The sequence below is a fragment of the Haliotis rufescens genome, unplaced genomic scaffold (assembly GCF_023055435.1).
Source record: "Haliotis rufescens isolate VD_foot unplaced genomic scaffold, xgHalRufe1.0.p SCAF_61, whole genome shotgun sequence".
NCBI lineage: Eukaryota > Metazoa > Mollusca > Gastropoda > Lepetellida > Haliotidae > Haliotis > Haliotis rufescens.
The window spans coordinates 2,181,766-2,196,355 of record NW_025964346.1 but is presented as its reverse complement, the minus strand read 5'-3'; the positions used below and the strand labels follow the sequence as shown (position 1 = coordinate 2,196,355).

The following is a 14,590-nucleotide window of genomic DNA, read 5'->3' as shown; positions in this document are numbered from 1 at the left end:
GTGGTCGGGGACCGGGTGTACGTACCATGAGTCTGTCGTGATGCAGGATGTAGTGGTCAGGGACCGGGTGTACGTACCATGAGCCTGTCGTGATGCAGGATGTAGTGGTCAGGGACCGGGTGTACGTACCATGAGTCTGTCGTGATGCAGGATGTAGTGGTCAGGGACCGGGTGGGGACAGAACTGACGGAGGATCTGACTCTGGGTGCCGGACTGGGGGATGGCTCGGAAACTTCCCTTCTCAGAGGAGTTGATCGGAACAAAGAGCTGCGCTGCCTGGACTGATTTCATTGTGACCTTGACCTTCAGATCTTCACCTGAAACATCAAGGACATTATATTCACTATGTACAACAAGGAAAATCATTAGTGTTCAGTGAAAGGTCATTTTTCATTCTCCATGAGGAAGTGTTATGTTCTGCAAGACGGAATCTTCGACATATTGAGAAACACAACTGCACTCTGTTGTGGCTGCGTTGATGAGTGTCACAGGACTGACTTACCCCTGTCCAGTGTGAACCCAAAGTTGCCGCTCTGCATCGAAGGGAGGTAATCCTCCTCGACCCTGCGATCAACGACGCCATATTCGCTCTCCAGGATGATGTTCTGGGAGGCCTCGGGCGGCGGGAGGTGAGCGTGGCCTGGAGCAGGGGAACAAGTACCAACGTAAATAAATGAGGGTGAATACAGATAAATAAGCATTTTCAATGTTTTAGTCTGTGACCCTCTCAACAGAATGAATAGGTGTTGAGTTGTTCATGGCCTGTGGTGGCCTTATGTCCTTGCTGTGTCTTTGCTAGTACCACACTGCATCTCATGTGTGATATAAGGGAGACAACTCTTACCTTTGCATTCTCTGTTGGTATCTCTCTGACAAGTCTGGAACTCAAACTGTCCAGAGGAGCACTGCTTCTGACAGGCTGCAGCGAGAAGAAACACATGTCATACTGATTCTTAGACACAGGCATTGAGTGAGTGAGTGAGTATGGTTTTCTGCCACTTTTAGCAATATTCAAGCAATATCACGGCGGTGGACACCAGAAATGGGCTTCACACACATTGTACCCATGTGGGGAATCGAACCCGGGTTTTCGGTGTGACAAGCAAACGCTTTAGCCACTAGGCTACCCAACCACCTCCATTGAATCACATGCCACATTGATTCTGGGACACAGGCATAGAAACACTTTTTACGATTAATAAACGCATCTTGGTGGAGAATTCAGGGGGCTGAGAAAATTAGAAGGGAGAATTGTTTAATCCAGTGGTATCATGGCGCGTCAGCTTAATGTGGGCGCAAAAAGTTGAGGGGTGGAGAGTTGAGGGGTGGAGGGGTGAAGGGTTGAGGAGTTGAGGGATGGATAGTTGAGGGGTGGAGAGTAGAGGGTGGAGAGTTGAGGCTGGAGAGTTGAGGGTGGAGAGTTGAGGGGTGGAGAGTAGAGGGTGGAGAGTTGAGGCTGGAGAGTTGAGGGGTGGAGAGTTGAGGGGTTGAAGGGTGAGGGATGGAGAGTTGAGGCTGGAGAGTTGAGGGGTGGAGAGTTGAGGGGTTGAGGGGTGAGGGGTGAGGGGTAAAGAGTTGAGGGGTTGAGGGGTGAGGGGTGGAGAGTTAAGGCGTTGAGAGTTGAGGGGTGGAGAGTTAAGGTGTGGAGAGTTGAGGGTGGAGAGTTGAGGGGTGGAGAGTTGAGGGGTGGAGAGTTAAGGTGTGGAGAGTTGAGGGTGGAGAGTTGAGGGGTGGAGAGTTGAGGGTGGAGAGTTGAGGGGTGGAGAGTTGAGGGTGGAGAGTTGAGGGGTGGAGAGTTGAGGGTGGAGAGTTAATGTGTGGAGAGTTGAGGGTGGCGAGTTGAGGGGTGGAGAGTTGAGGGGTGAAGAGTTGAGGGTGGAGAGTTGAGGGGTGGAGAGTTGAGGGGTGGAGAGTTAATAGTTGGAGGGTTGAGAGTTGAGGGGTGGAGAGTTGAGGGGTGGAGAGTTGAGGGGTGGAGAGTTAAGGTGTGGAGAGTTGAGGGTGGAGAGTTGAGGGTGGAGAGTTGAGGGGTGGAGAGTTGAGGGGTGGAGAGTTGATAGGTGGAGGGTTGAGGGGTGAAAGAATGCTTGGTGGTGAGTTGAGGGGTGGAGGGATGAAGGGTGGAGATTTGAGGGGTGAGAATTGAGGGGTTGAGGGAGTGAGAGTTGAGGGGCGGGGAGTTGAGGGTGGAGAGTTGAGGGTGGAGAGTTGAGGGGTAGGGAGTTGAGAGGTGGAGGGGCTGGGGGGTGGAGGGTTGAGGGGTGGAGAGTTGAGGGGTCAGGAGTTGAGGGGTGGAGAGTTGAGAGTGGAGAGCTGAGGGGTGGAGAATGGCGTGGTGACAGTTTAAAGGCGTGGCAGTGTCCACCTACCCCTGCAGTGGGAGTTGCTGTCTGACTTGCACGGCCTCAGCATGAAGTAGCCATCAGGACACACCTTGGCACAATCTGCAACAGAAGGGGGACAGTGGCAGTACAAGGAAGCAGGTGTTCATGGCCCCGACTGAGGGGTATTATCCCCCGCCACGTCCGTCCACTTCTCAAAGGGGACAAATTTTCTCAAAAACTATTTAAGTCAGAGAAATGAAATTTTACACACTGATTTTTCTGGTCATGACCTCAAGTGAGTTTGAAAATTGGTGTAAAATTATGGCCCTTGCGCCATGCTTTTCCAAGCTCCTGGCATGTTCTGTGTGTCTGACCCTATGCGTCTGTGTCTAAAACTGTGTCTGACCCTTTGGGTCTGTGTCTGACTATGTGTGTCTGTCTCTGTGTCTGACCCTGTCTGACAATATGTGTCTGAGTCTGACTCTGTGTGTCTGACCCTGTAGGTCTGTGTCTAAAACTGTGTCTAACCCCTTGTGTCTGACCTGGTGTGTCTGTGTCTGACTCCATGTGTCTGACCTGGTGTGTCTGTGTCTGACTCCATGTGTCTGACCTGGTGTGTCTGTGTCTGACTCCATGTGTCTGTGTCTGACTCCATGTGTCTGTGTCTGACTGTGTGTCTGTCTGTGTCTGACCATATGTGTCTGTGTCTGACTGTGTGTCTGACCCTGTATGTCTATGTCTAAAACTGTGTCTAACCCTTTGTGTCGACCTGGTGTGTCTGTGTCTGACTCCATGTGTCTGACCTGGTGTGTCTATGTCTGACTCCATGTGTCTGATTCCATGTGTCTGTGTCTGACTCCATGTGTCTGACCCTGTGTGTCTGACCATGTGTCTGTTTGTGACCCTGTGTGTCTGACCCTATGTGTCTGAGTCTGAACCTATGTGTGTGACCCTGTGTGTCTTTGTCTAAAACTGTGTCTGACCATGTGTCTTTGTGTGACTCTGTGTGTCTGACACTGTGTGTCTGACCATATGTGTCTGTGTCTGACTCTGTGTGTCTGACCCTTTATGTCTGTGGCTAAAACTGTGACTGACTCATGTGTCTGACCCTGTGTCTGACCCTAAGTGTCTGTGTGTCTGACCCTATGTGTCTGTGTCTGACTCCATGTGTCTGACCTGGTGTATCTGACCCTATGTGTCAATGTCTGACTCCATGTGTCTGATCTGGTGTATCTGACAATATGTGTCTGTGTCTGACTGTGTGTCTGACCCTGTGTGTCTGACCCTATGCGTCTGTGTCTGACCCTATGTGTCTGTGTCTGACCCTATGTGTCTGTGTCTGACCCTATGTGTCTGTGTCTGACCCTATGTGTCTGACCCTGTGTTTGTGTCTGACAATTTGTGTCTTTGTCTGACTGTGTTCTACCCTGTGTCTGAGACTGAACCTGTGTGTCTGACCCTATGTGTCTATGTCTGACTCTGTGTCTGACCCTATGTGTCTGTGTTTGACTCTGTGTCTGTCTCTGTGTCTGACCCTATGTGTCTGTGTCTGAACCTGTGTGTCTGAACCTGTGTCTGACCCTTTGAGTCTGTGTGTCTGTCTGTTTCTGACCCTGTCTGACCATATGTGTCTGTGTCTGACTCTGTGTGTCTGACCCTGTAGGTCTGTGTCTAACCCTATGTGTCTGTGTCTGAACCTGTGTGTGTTTGACCCTATGTGTCTGGCCCTTTGTGTCTGTGTCTGAAACTGTGCCTGTCCCTTTGTGCCTGATTATGTGTCTGTGTCTGTATGACCCTGTGTGTCTGAACCTGTGTGTCTGACCCTATGTGTCTGACCCTATGTGTTTGTGTCTGAAACTGTGTGTCCGACACTCTGTGTGTCTGTGTGTGACCCTGTGTGGCTGTGCGTGACCCTGTGTGTCTGACTCCATGTGTCTGTGTATGTGTGTCTGTGTGTGACCCTGTGTGTCTGTGTTTAACCATGTGTGTCTGTGTCTGACACTGTGTGTCTGACTCTGTGTGTCTGTGTATGTGTCTGTGTCTGACCCTGTGTGTCTGATTCTGTGTCTGTGTGTCTGACTCCATGTGTTTGTGTGTCTGATTCTGTGTCTGTGTGTCTGACTCCATGTGTTTTTGTATGTGTGTCTGTGTGTGACCATGTGTGTCTGTGTTTAACCCTGTGTGTCTGTGTGTGACACTGTGTGTCTGACTGTGTCTGTGTGTTTGACCCTGTGTGTCTGTGTGTGACCCTGTGTGTCTGTGTGTGACCATGTGTGTCTGTGTGTGACCCTGCGTGTCTGTGTGTGACCCTGCGTGTCTGTGTGTGACCCTGTGTGTGACCCTGTGTGTCTGTGTGTGACCCTGTGTCTCTGTGTCTGTGTGTCTGATTCTATGTGTGTGTGTCTGACTCCATGTGTCTGTGTATGTGTTTCTGTGTGTGACCCTGTGTGTGAACCTGTGTGTCTGTGTGTCTGAGTTTCCGTTGTTACCTCGGCAGATCTTGTGGGTGGTATTGGTGCACGGCTGCACCTCGTACGTCCCGGGGTTACACGGCACGCGGCACTCTGAAACAAACACAACCATACAGAGAAACAGCGGTCGGCACCACGAGAGTCCAGACACACCAATGCACAGCTATGCACTACTAAAATAAATACAGCTACTTCATCCACGACAACAACACAACAGTCGCTACCAGACAACACCCAGTCGAGGCTAGAGAACACACATCACATCATAGATCTAAATACATACAAAACCACAGCTTGTTTTAAACAAAATTCTTGGTACTTTTGTAATAATTTCATAATTCTTGTTATAAAAACAAATTGAAAATTGTTTGTTTTGACAAAGTTGTCTAGTAGGTGTCAACATTTTTACTATCCCAAAATACTGTATGGTGTCCACAGAACGTTGCTTAACACACGGTATGGTGTGCATATTGTCCACAGAACGTTGCTTCATACACCATATGGTGTATTTTGTCTACATAACCTTGCTTAACACACGGTATGGTGTGTATATTGTCTACAGAACCTTCCTTAACACACTGTATGGTGCGTATATTGTCCACAGAACCGTGCGTAACACACATTGGTTTGGGTATGGGGATACCTACCCTGGCAAGATTTTCCGTCACCATAGAAACCGTCGGGGCATATACACTCGTACAAGCCCATACTGTTTAAGCACCCAGCCGTGGGGTGACACTGTGCCCCTCCCTCCATACACTCATTTACATCTGAAACATGGGGAGAACATGGTGTTACCCAACAGTGCTCCCTGCCTGTCATCGCTTGCTCTGGCTGCTCTCTCAATTTCACTTCAATTTTTTTTTTTTTTTTTTAAATTTTTATTTTATTTTATGTTATTATTTTTTTAATTATTGTTTTTTAGTTACTCGTTTGTCTTTTGTGTCATTTTCATATTTGTGTTTTTTTCATTAAATCAAAGTTTCTGAAGTTAAAAAAACAAGTACAAATAACTGAAGACCTGGCCACAGCTAGCAATTAACAACAAAAATACAGAAGATCTCCATGACCGCTAAAAACACAAATTACTGAAAATATTGCACACACTGACATCAGCTATAGCATTCGCCACCAGTGCATCGACCAATCACCAGAAAGAGACAACACGAAACGTTGGCTCTCACGAGGCCAGTTAGATGAAAGTTGTTGCATGCAATTGGTAATTACGATATCTCAGGCGACTTCAAGATTCAGAAAAGGATATATGACATAAATATTGCTGAAGTAAACAGGTTCCATTGGGCAGCTTCAGTTTCACAGAAGTGTTTTCATCAATTTACTACCCAGTACTGACTGGACACAGCTTGAAACAGACCTAATACACTGTGTGGCCCAACCCCTCTATACAGTTGACACATGGCCCAACCCTCTATACACCTGACACATGACCCAACCCCAATATACAGCTGACACATGACCAAACCCTCTATACACCTGACACATGATACAGCTGACGCATGGCAAAACCGTCTATACAGCTGACACATGGCCCAACCCCTCTATACAGCTGACACATGGCCAACCCCTCTATACAGCTGACACATGGCCCAACCCTCTATACACCTGACACATGACCTAACCCCAATATACAGCTGACACATGACCAAACCCCTCCATACAGCTGACACATGACCCAACTCATCTATACAGCTGACACATGGCCCAACCCCTCTATACACCTGACACATGGCCAAACCGTCTATACAGCTGACACATGGCCCAACCCCTCTATATAGTAGACACATGGCCCAACCCTGGCAGACAGCTGACACATGACCCAACCCCTCCATACAGCTGACACATGGCCCACCCTCTATACACCTGACACATGACCCAACCCCTCCATACAGCTGACACATGACCCAACCCATCTATACAGCTGACACATGGCCCAACCCCTCTATACAGCTGACACATAACCAAACCCCTCTATACAGCTGACGCATGGCAAAACCGTCTATACAGCTGACACATGGCCCAACCCCTCTATACAGCTGACACATGGCCAACCCCTCTATACAGCTGACACATGACCCAACCCTCTATACACCTGACACATGACCTAACCCCAATATACAGCTGACACATGACCAAACCCCTCCCTACAGCTGACACATGACCCAACTCATCTATACAGCTGACACATGGCCCAACCCCTCTATAAACCTGACACATGGCCAAACCGTCTATACAGCTGACACATGGCCAAACCCCTCTATATAGTAGACACATGGCCCAACCCTGGCAGACAGCTGACACATGGCCAACCCCTCTATACAGCTGACACATGGCCCAACCCCTCTATACAGCTGACACATGGCAAAACCCTCTATACAGCTGACACATGGCCCAACCCTTGCAGACAGCTGACACATGGCCCAACCCTTGCAGACAGCTTACACATGGCCCATCCCCTCTATACAGACCTATAAATCAATGTGTTAGTTCCTACTGGTATATGGTATTGGGCACATTTGTTAATTGGTATAGGATATAAACTCTTGGTTTAAGACACGCTTTGCAAGATACATATGGTATATGATATATTAGTATATGACATATATCTGATGCATAGGATATATATCTGGTAAATATATTTAAGAAATAAATGAGGAGGAGTTGCTCATTTCACAATAAAACACTGCAGGGAGAATCAACCTTGAGGTGGGCATCCCTAAGTGGTTATTCTCCCTCCAGGGTTTTACTGTATGATCATACAACGACCACAAGACATTCATTTTTATCTACATTTATATAAGGATAAGTTCCTTAATACTCTTATCTGGGCAATGTCCGACAAGTCCATGTTATGAGAAGAGGGTTAAGTTAGGTATACATGTATTCTCACAAACATCAAAACAATGTAAGTACTTATCTGTACTCACAAACCTCTCAACAACAGCGTTGTCCACCCTGGTATATATGTCACATCTTGTAAATATGCTGTTTTCACAAACATGGTATATATGTATTTGATATGACTGGTATGTCCCTACCTTGACATTTGCCATTGGTCCCCATCTTGAAGCCCTTGCGGCAGATGCATTGTCCGGTACTCTCGTCGCAGCTGTGGTCACACGTGTGGTTCAGACACAGCTGGGTGCGGAGGTCGGACAGCACAGGATCACTCACGTCTGAAATCAGGTTTACCACACAACTATTCATGGTCGGTCAGCACCAGATACGTGGGTTCAATGTCCACTACCTGCATCACCTGATGGAGGGGGAGGTGTTCACAGAAGCATCATAGCCAAGTCACTCTCCTTGCATCCAACTCTCAATCACCCACTCACCTTACACCTCACTCACCTTACACCTCACTCACCCACTCACCTTACACCTCACTCACCTTACACCTCACTCACCTTACTCACTCACCTTACACCCCACTCACCTTACACCTCACTCACCTTACACCTCACTCACCTTACACCTCACTAACCTTACACCTCACTCACCTTAAACCTCACTCACCTTACGCCTCACTCACTCACCTTACACCTCACTCACCTTACAACTCACTCACTCACCTTACACCTCACTCACCCACTCACCTTACACCTCACTCACCTTAAACCTCACTCACCTTACACCTCACTCACCTTAAACCTCACTCACCTTACGCCTCACTCACTCACCTTACACCTCACTCATCCACTCACCTTACACCTCACTCGCCTTACACCTCACTCACCTTACACCTCACTCGCTCACCTTACACCTCACTCACCCACTCACCTTACACCTCACTCACTCACCTTACACCTCACTGACCCACTCACCTTACACCTCTATCACTCACTCACTTTACACCTCACTCACCTTACACCTCACTCACTCACCTTACACCTCACTGACCCACTCACCTTACACCTCACTCACTCCCTCACCTTACACCTAACTCACTCACTCACCTTACACCTCACTCACCCACTCACTCACCCACTCACCTTACTCACTCACTCACCTTACACCTCACTCACTCACTAACTTGACACCTCACTCACTCACTCACTTTACACCTCACTCACCTTACACCTCACTCACTCACTCACCTTACACCTCACTCACTCACTCACCTTACACCTCACTCACTCACCTTACACCTCACTCACCTTACACCTCACTCACTCACCTTACACCTCACTCACCTTACACCTCACTCACTCACTCACCTTACACCTCACTCACTCACTCACCTTACACCTCACTCACCTTACACCTCACTCACTCACTCACTCACCTTACACCTCACTCACCTTACACCTCACTCACTCACTCACCTTACACCTCACTCACCTTACACCTCACTCACTCACCCACCTTACTCACTCACTCACTCACCCACCTTACACTTCACTCACTCACTCACCTTGCGGCTCACTCACTCACCCAACTTGCACCTCACTCACTCATCTTACACCTCACTCACTCACCCACCTTACACCTCACTCACTCACTCACTCACTCACTCACTCACTCAGCACTATGACACAGGGAGAGCTCCTCACCAAACCTCTCCACCTTGATGAGTTTCTCATAGAAAACGTCTCCGTCCGAGTCCTTGTGGAAGAACACTGTCGCTTTCCTGGACAAGAAGGCTCGTGGAGCATACACCGTGATGTGGACGATGGTGCTGGCGTCAGCCTGGGAGTAGACGCCGCCGATGATGCCAAGGATGCATGTGATGGACAACAGGGTGAGATGCAGACTGCAACACAGGAAGATAATCATCATGACACAGAAAATACAGCAGCATCCTTGCATCTGGACCACGGTACGACACAGACGACAACGACTGGTACATATTCCCCCCCTACACTGAAGTCTTCTGACTTACTATTTCGGACCCTGGTACGTCTTCCCGCGTCCTTTCAAGGCTGGTTTCCGCAGTTCTTCCTTTGGGTCGGAGTTGTCCGATGTTTTCTGGAAGTCCACATAGTTGTAGTTATCTCCCTTGGCAGGCGTCTGCTGCTTCCAGAGACCTTGCTCAGGGATCTTCATCAGCTTCGGAGGAGGAGGCGGGAAGTCGAAGCTGGCGTCGCCCTCGGGGGGCTGGGGTTGTATGACCTCCGGGGGAGGGGGGAGGGGTGGGGAATCACTCTCGGGACCAGCCGTTGAGGGACACAGGGTCTGACTAGGCGACACACACCCGGGCTCCTGCCGACCAACATCCGACCCTTTACTGGTGTGAGCGGAGCCCATACCAAATGTACTCAAGCCGGGACTCTTCAGGTTGGGCTTGAGAGAAGCTTGGTGGCCACTGCTGTTGAAGGCACCATTGCCGCTGGTGTTGAATCCACTATTGCTGCTGGTGTTGAATGCACCATTGCCGCTGGTGTTGAATGCACCATTGCCGCTGGTGCTGAGGCCACCGTTGCTGTGGTTGTGTGGGTTGCCAGGGTTGGGGGAGTGTGGATTGCACCCTGGTTGGGGAGTGTTGGGGACGCTGCCGTCAGACAGTCTGTCGTCCCCGGAGTCTATTGGGGGTATTTCAAGGTCAGAGTCATTGATGTCAAAGTAGACTCGGTCTCCAAGGTCGGTCTCGAATATCTCACTACTGCCATATATGGACTGCGAATAGCGGTTTTCCCCCTCCGCTCCGTCCATGTCGGATGGGGTGTCCTCAGTGACACTTTCACGGATGACACCAAGGCGCTGCCCGAGGTCATAGCGCCGCGACACCTGCAGTAAGAGAGTGAGTGAGTGAGTGAGTGAGTGAGAGAGAGAGAGAGTGAGTGAGTGAGCGTGTGAGTGAGCGAGTGAGTGAGTGAGTGAGTGAGTGAGAGTGATACTATACACCATACCAGGTTGTGCTACAGTTTAAGACATCTCGACCTCCATTACATGAAAAGTCTAACAAGTCAACTAATATCCATGTCACCCCATGTGGTAAATAAGGTCCTGCCTGACAGAAAAGTAATCATCTTTAAGTTTGAAAAATGTTCCATGCAAAGGGCCCACATGTCAGTAAGTCTGATGTGGACAACTTTTAAAGCGCTATATTTGTTGTTTTTTAAGCCAATGGGATGCTTCAGACATCACTCTTTCTAACCATGATGTAAAGGAATGCAATATAGATCCCTTTTCATTGATCATTGGGGTAAAGGGTCCACAAGTCAGAGGTTGAAATTTGGACACTCTCTGGTGATTTCTTTTGTGATAAAATTCTAAGATTTAAGGAAACAACGTTTGTCATTTATATGAATACAGGTTTACATTTTATTGCATAATATTCTCATTCGTATGGGTTTAGTTAGCATGAATACAGAGAATTACTGGCACAGAGTGTTAACTGTTCTCCTAGGTGTATGTGTTTCTAACAACATCTGGCACAGAGTGTTAACTGTTCTCCTAGGTGTATGTGTTTCTAACAACATCTGGCACAGGGTGTTAACTGTTCTCCTAGGTGTATGTGTTTCTAACAACATCTGGCACAGAGTGTTAACTGTTCTCCTAGGTGTATGTGTTTCTAACAACATCTGACACAGAGTGTTAACTGTTCTCCTAGGTGTATGTGTTTCTAACAACATCTGGCACAGAGTGTTAACTGTTCTCCTAGGTGTATGTGTTTCTAACAACATCTGGCACAGAGTGTTAACTGTTCTAGATGTATGTGTTTCTAACAACATCTGACACAGAGTGTTAACTGTTCTCCTAGGTGTATGTGTTTCTAACAACATCTGGCACAGAGTGTTAACTGTTCTCCTAGGTGTATGTGTTTCTAACAACATCTGGCACAGAGTGTTAACTGTTCTAGATGTATGTGTTTCTAACAACATCTGACACAGAGTGTTAACTGTTCTCCTAGGTGTATGTGTTTCTAACAACATCTGACACAGAGTGTTAACTGTTCTAGATGTATGTGTTTCTAACAACATCTGGCACAGAGTGTTAACTGTTCTCCTAGGTGTATGTGTTTCTAACAACATCTGGCACAGAGTGTTAACTGTTCTAGATGTTTGTGTTTCTAACAACATCTGACACAGAGTGTTAACTGTTCTCCTAGGTGTATGTGTTTCTAACAACATCTGGCACAGAGTGTTAACTGTTCTCCTAGGTGTATGTGTTTCTAACAACATCTGGCACAGAGTGTTAACTGTTCTCCTAGGTGTATGTGTTTCTAACAACATCTGGCACAGAGTGTTAACTGTTCTCCTAGGTGTATGTGTTTCTAACAACATCTGGCACAGAGTGTTAACTGTTTAGATGTATGTGTTTCTAACAACATCTGACACAGAGTGTTAACTGTTCTCCTAGGTGTATGTGTTTCTAACAACATCTGGCACAGAATGTTAACTGTTCTCCTAGGTGTATGTGTTACTAACAACATCTGGCACAGAGTGTTAACTGTTCTCCTAGGTGTATGTGTTTCTAACAACATCTGGCACAGAGTGTTAACTGTTCTAGATGTATGTGTTTCTAACAACATCTGACACAGAGTGTTAACTGTTCTCCTAGGTGTATGTGTTTCTAACAACATCTGACACAGAGTGTTAACTGTTCTCCTAGATGTATGTGTTTCTAACAACATCTGACACAGAGTGTTAACTGTTCTCCTAGGTGTATGTGTTTCTAACAACATCTGGCACAGAGTGTTAACTGTTCTCCTAGGTGTATGTGTTTCTAACAACATCTGGCACAGAGTGTTAACTGTTCTAGATGTATGTGTTTCTAACAACATCTGACACAGAGTGTTAACTGTTCTCCTAGGTGTATGTGTTTCTAACAACATCTGGCACAGAATGTTAACTGTTCTCCTAGGTGTATGTGTTACTAACAACATCTGGCACAGAGTGTTAACTGTTCTCCTAGGTGTATGTGTTTCTAACAACATCTGGCACAGAGTGTTAACTGTTCTCCTAGGTGTATGTGTTTCTAACAACATCTGGCACAGAGTGTTAACTGTTCTCCTAGGTGTATGTGTTTCTAACAACATCTGGCACAGAGTGTTAACTGTTCTCCTAGGTGTATGTGTTTCTAACAACATCTGGCACAGGGTGTTAACTGTTCTAGGTGTATGTGTTTCTAACAACATCTGGCACAGGGTGTTAACTGTTCTCCTAGGTGTATGTGTTTCTAACAACATCTGGCACAGAGTGTTAACTGTTCTCCTAGGTGTATGTGTTTCTAACAACATCTGGCACAGAGTGTTAACTGTTCTCCTAGGTGTATGTGTTTCTAACAACATCTGGCACAGGGTGTTAACTGTTCTCCTAGGTGTATGTGTTTCTAACAACGTCTGGCACAGGGTGTTAACTGTTCTCCTAGGTGTATGTGTTTCTAACAACATCTGGCACAGAGTGTTAACTGTTCTCCTAGGTGTATGTGTTTCTAACAACATCTGGCACAGAGTGTTAACTGTTCTCCTAGGTGTATGTGTTTCTAACAACATCTGGCACAGAGTGTTAACAGTTCTCCTAGGTGGATGTGTTTCTAACAACATCTGGCACAGGGTGTTAACTGTTCTCCTAGGTGTATGTGTTTCTAACAACATCTGGCACAGAGTGTTAACTGTTCTCCTAGGTGTATGTGTTTCTAACAACATCTGGCACAGAGTGTTAACTGTTCTCCTAGGTGTATGTGTTTCTAACAACATCTGGCACAGAGTGTTAACTGTTCTCCTAGGTGTATGTGTTTCTAACAACATCTGACACAGAGTGTTAACTGTTCTCCTAGGTGTATGTGTTTCTAACAACATCTGGCACAGAGTGTTAACTGTTCTCCTAGGTGTATGTGTTTCTAACAACATCTGGCACAGAGTGTTAACTGTTCTAGATGTATGTGTTTCTAACAACATCTGACACAGAGTGTTAACTGTTCTCCTAGGTGTATGTGTTTCTAACAACATCTGGCACAGAGTGTTAACTGTTCTCCTAGGTGTATGTGTTTCTAACAACATCTGGCACAGGGTGTTAACTGTTCTCCTAGGTGGATGTGTTTCTAACAACATCTGGCACAGAGTGTTAACTGTTCTCCTAGGTGGATGTGTTTCTAACAACATCTGGCACAGAGTGTTAACTGTTCTCCTAGGTGTATGTGTTTCTAACAACATCTGGCACAGAGTGTTAACTGTTCTCCTAGGTGGATGTGTTTCTAACAACATCTGGCACAGGGTGTTAACTGTTCTCCTAGGTGTATGTGTTTCTAACAACATCTGGCACAGAGTGTTAACTGTTCTCCTAGGTGTATGTGTTTCTAACAACATCTGGCACAGAGTGTTAACAGTTCTCCTAGGTGGATGTGTTTCTAACAACATCTGGCACAGGGTGTTAACTGTTCTCCTAGGTGTATGTGTTACTAACAACATCTGGCACAGGGTGTTAACTGTTCTCCTAGGTGTATGTGTTACTAACAACATCTGGCACAGAGTGTTAACTGTTCTCCTAGGTGTATGTGTTTCTAACAACATCTGACACAGGGTGTTAACTGTTCTCCTAGGTGTATGTGTTACTAACAACATCTGGCACAGAGTGTTAACTGTTCTCCTAGGTGTATGTGTTACTAACAACATCTGGCACAGAGTGTTAACTGTTCTCCTAGGTGTATGTGTTTCTAACAACATCTGGCACAGAGTGTTAACTGTTCTCCTAGGTGTATGTGTTTCTAACAACATCTGGCACAGAGTGTTAACTGTTCTAGATGTATGTGTTTCTAACAACATCTGACACAGAGTGTTAACTGTTCTCCTAGGTGTATGTGTTTCTAACAACATCTGACACAGAGTGTTAACTG

General features: G+C 46.8%; 1 protein-coding gene across 7 annotated transcripts in view; it reads right to left on the bottom strand.

Annotated features, from left to right (window-relative positions):
* Positions 1-14,590, bottom strand: part of LOC124118662 — a 199,678-nt gene that overhangs the window by 34,767 nt on the left and 150,321 nt on the right. For all 7 annotated transcript variants that reach the window (XR_007218837.1, XR_007218838.1, XM_048386861.1 and 4 more), the window contains 9 exons: positions 9,696-10,540; positions 9,367-9,566; positions 7,852-7,989; positions 5,443-5,565; positions 4,814-4,888; positions 2,370-2,444; positions 845-919; positions 503-640; positions 130-317 (listed from right to left, as the gene is read on the bottom strand). Coding sequence is in view for 5 of the 7 variants with exons in the window: in XM_048386861.1 (XP_048242818.1) it covers positions 130-317; positions 503-640; positions 845-919; positions 2,370-2,444; positions 4,814-4,888; positions 5,443-5,565; positions 7,852-7,989; positions 9,367-9,566; positions 9,696-10,540 (1,857 nt within the window). In the remaining 2 variants the exon portion in view is untranslated. The remainder of the gene's footprint in view (positions 1-129; positions 318-502; positions 641-844; positions 920-2,369; positions 2,445-4,813; positions 4,889-5,442; positions 5,566-7,851; positions 7,990-9,366; positions 9,567-9,695; positions 10,541-14,590) is intronic.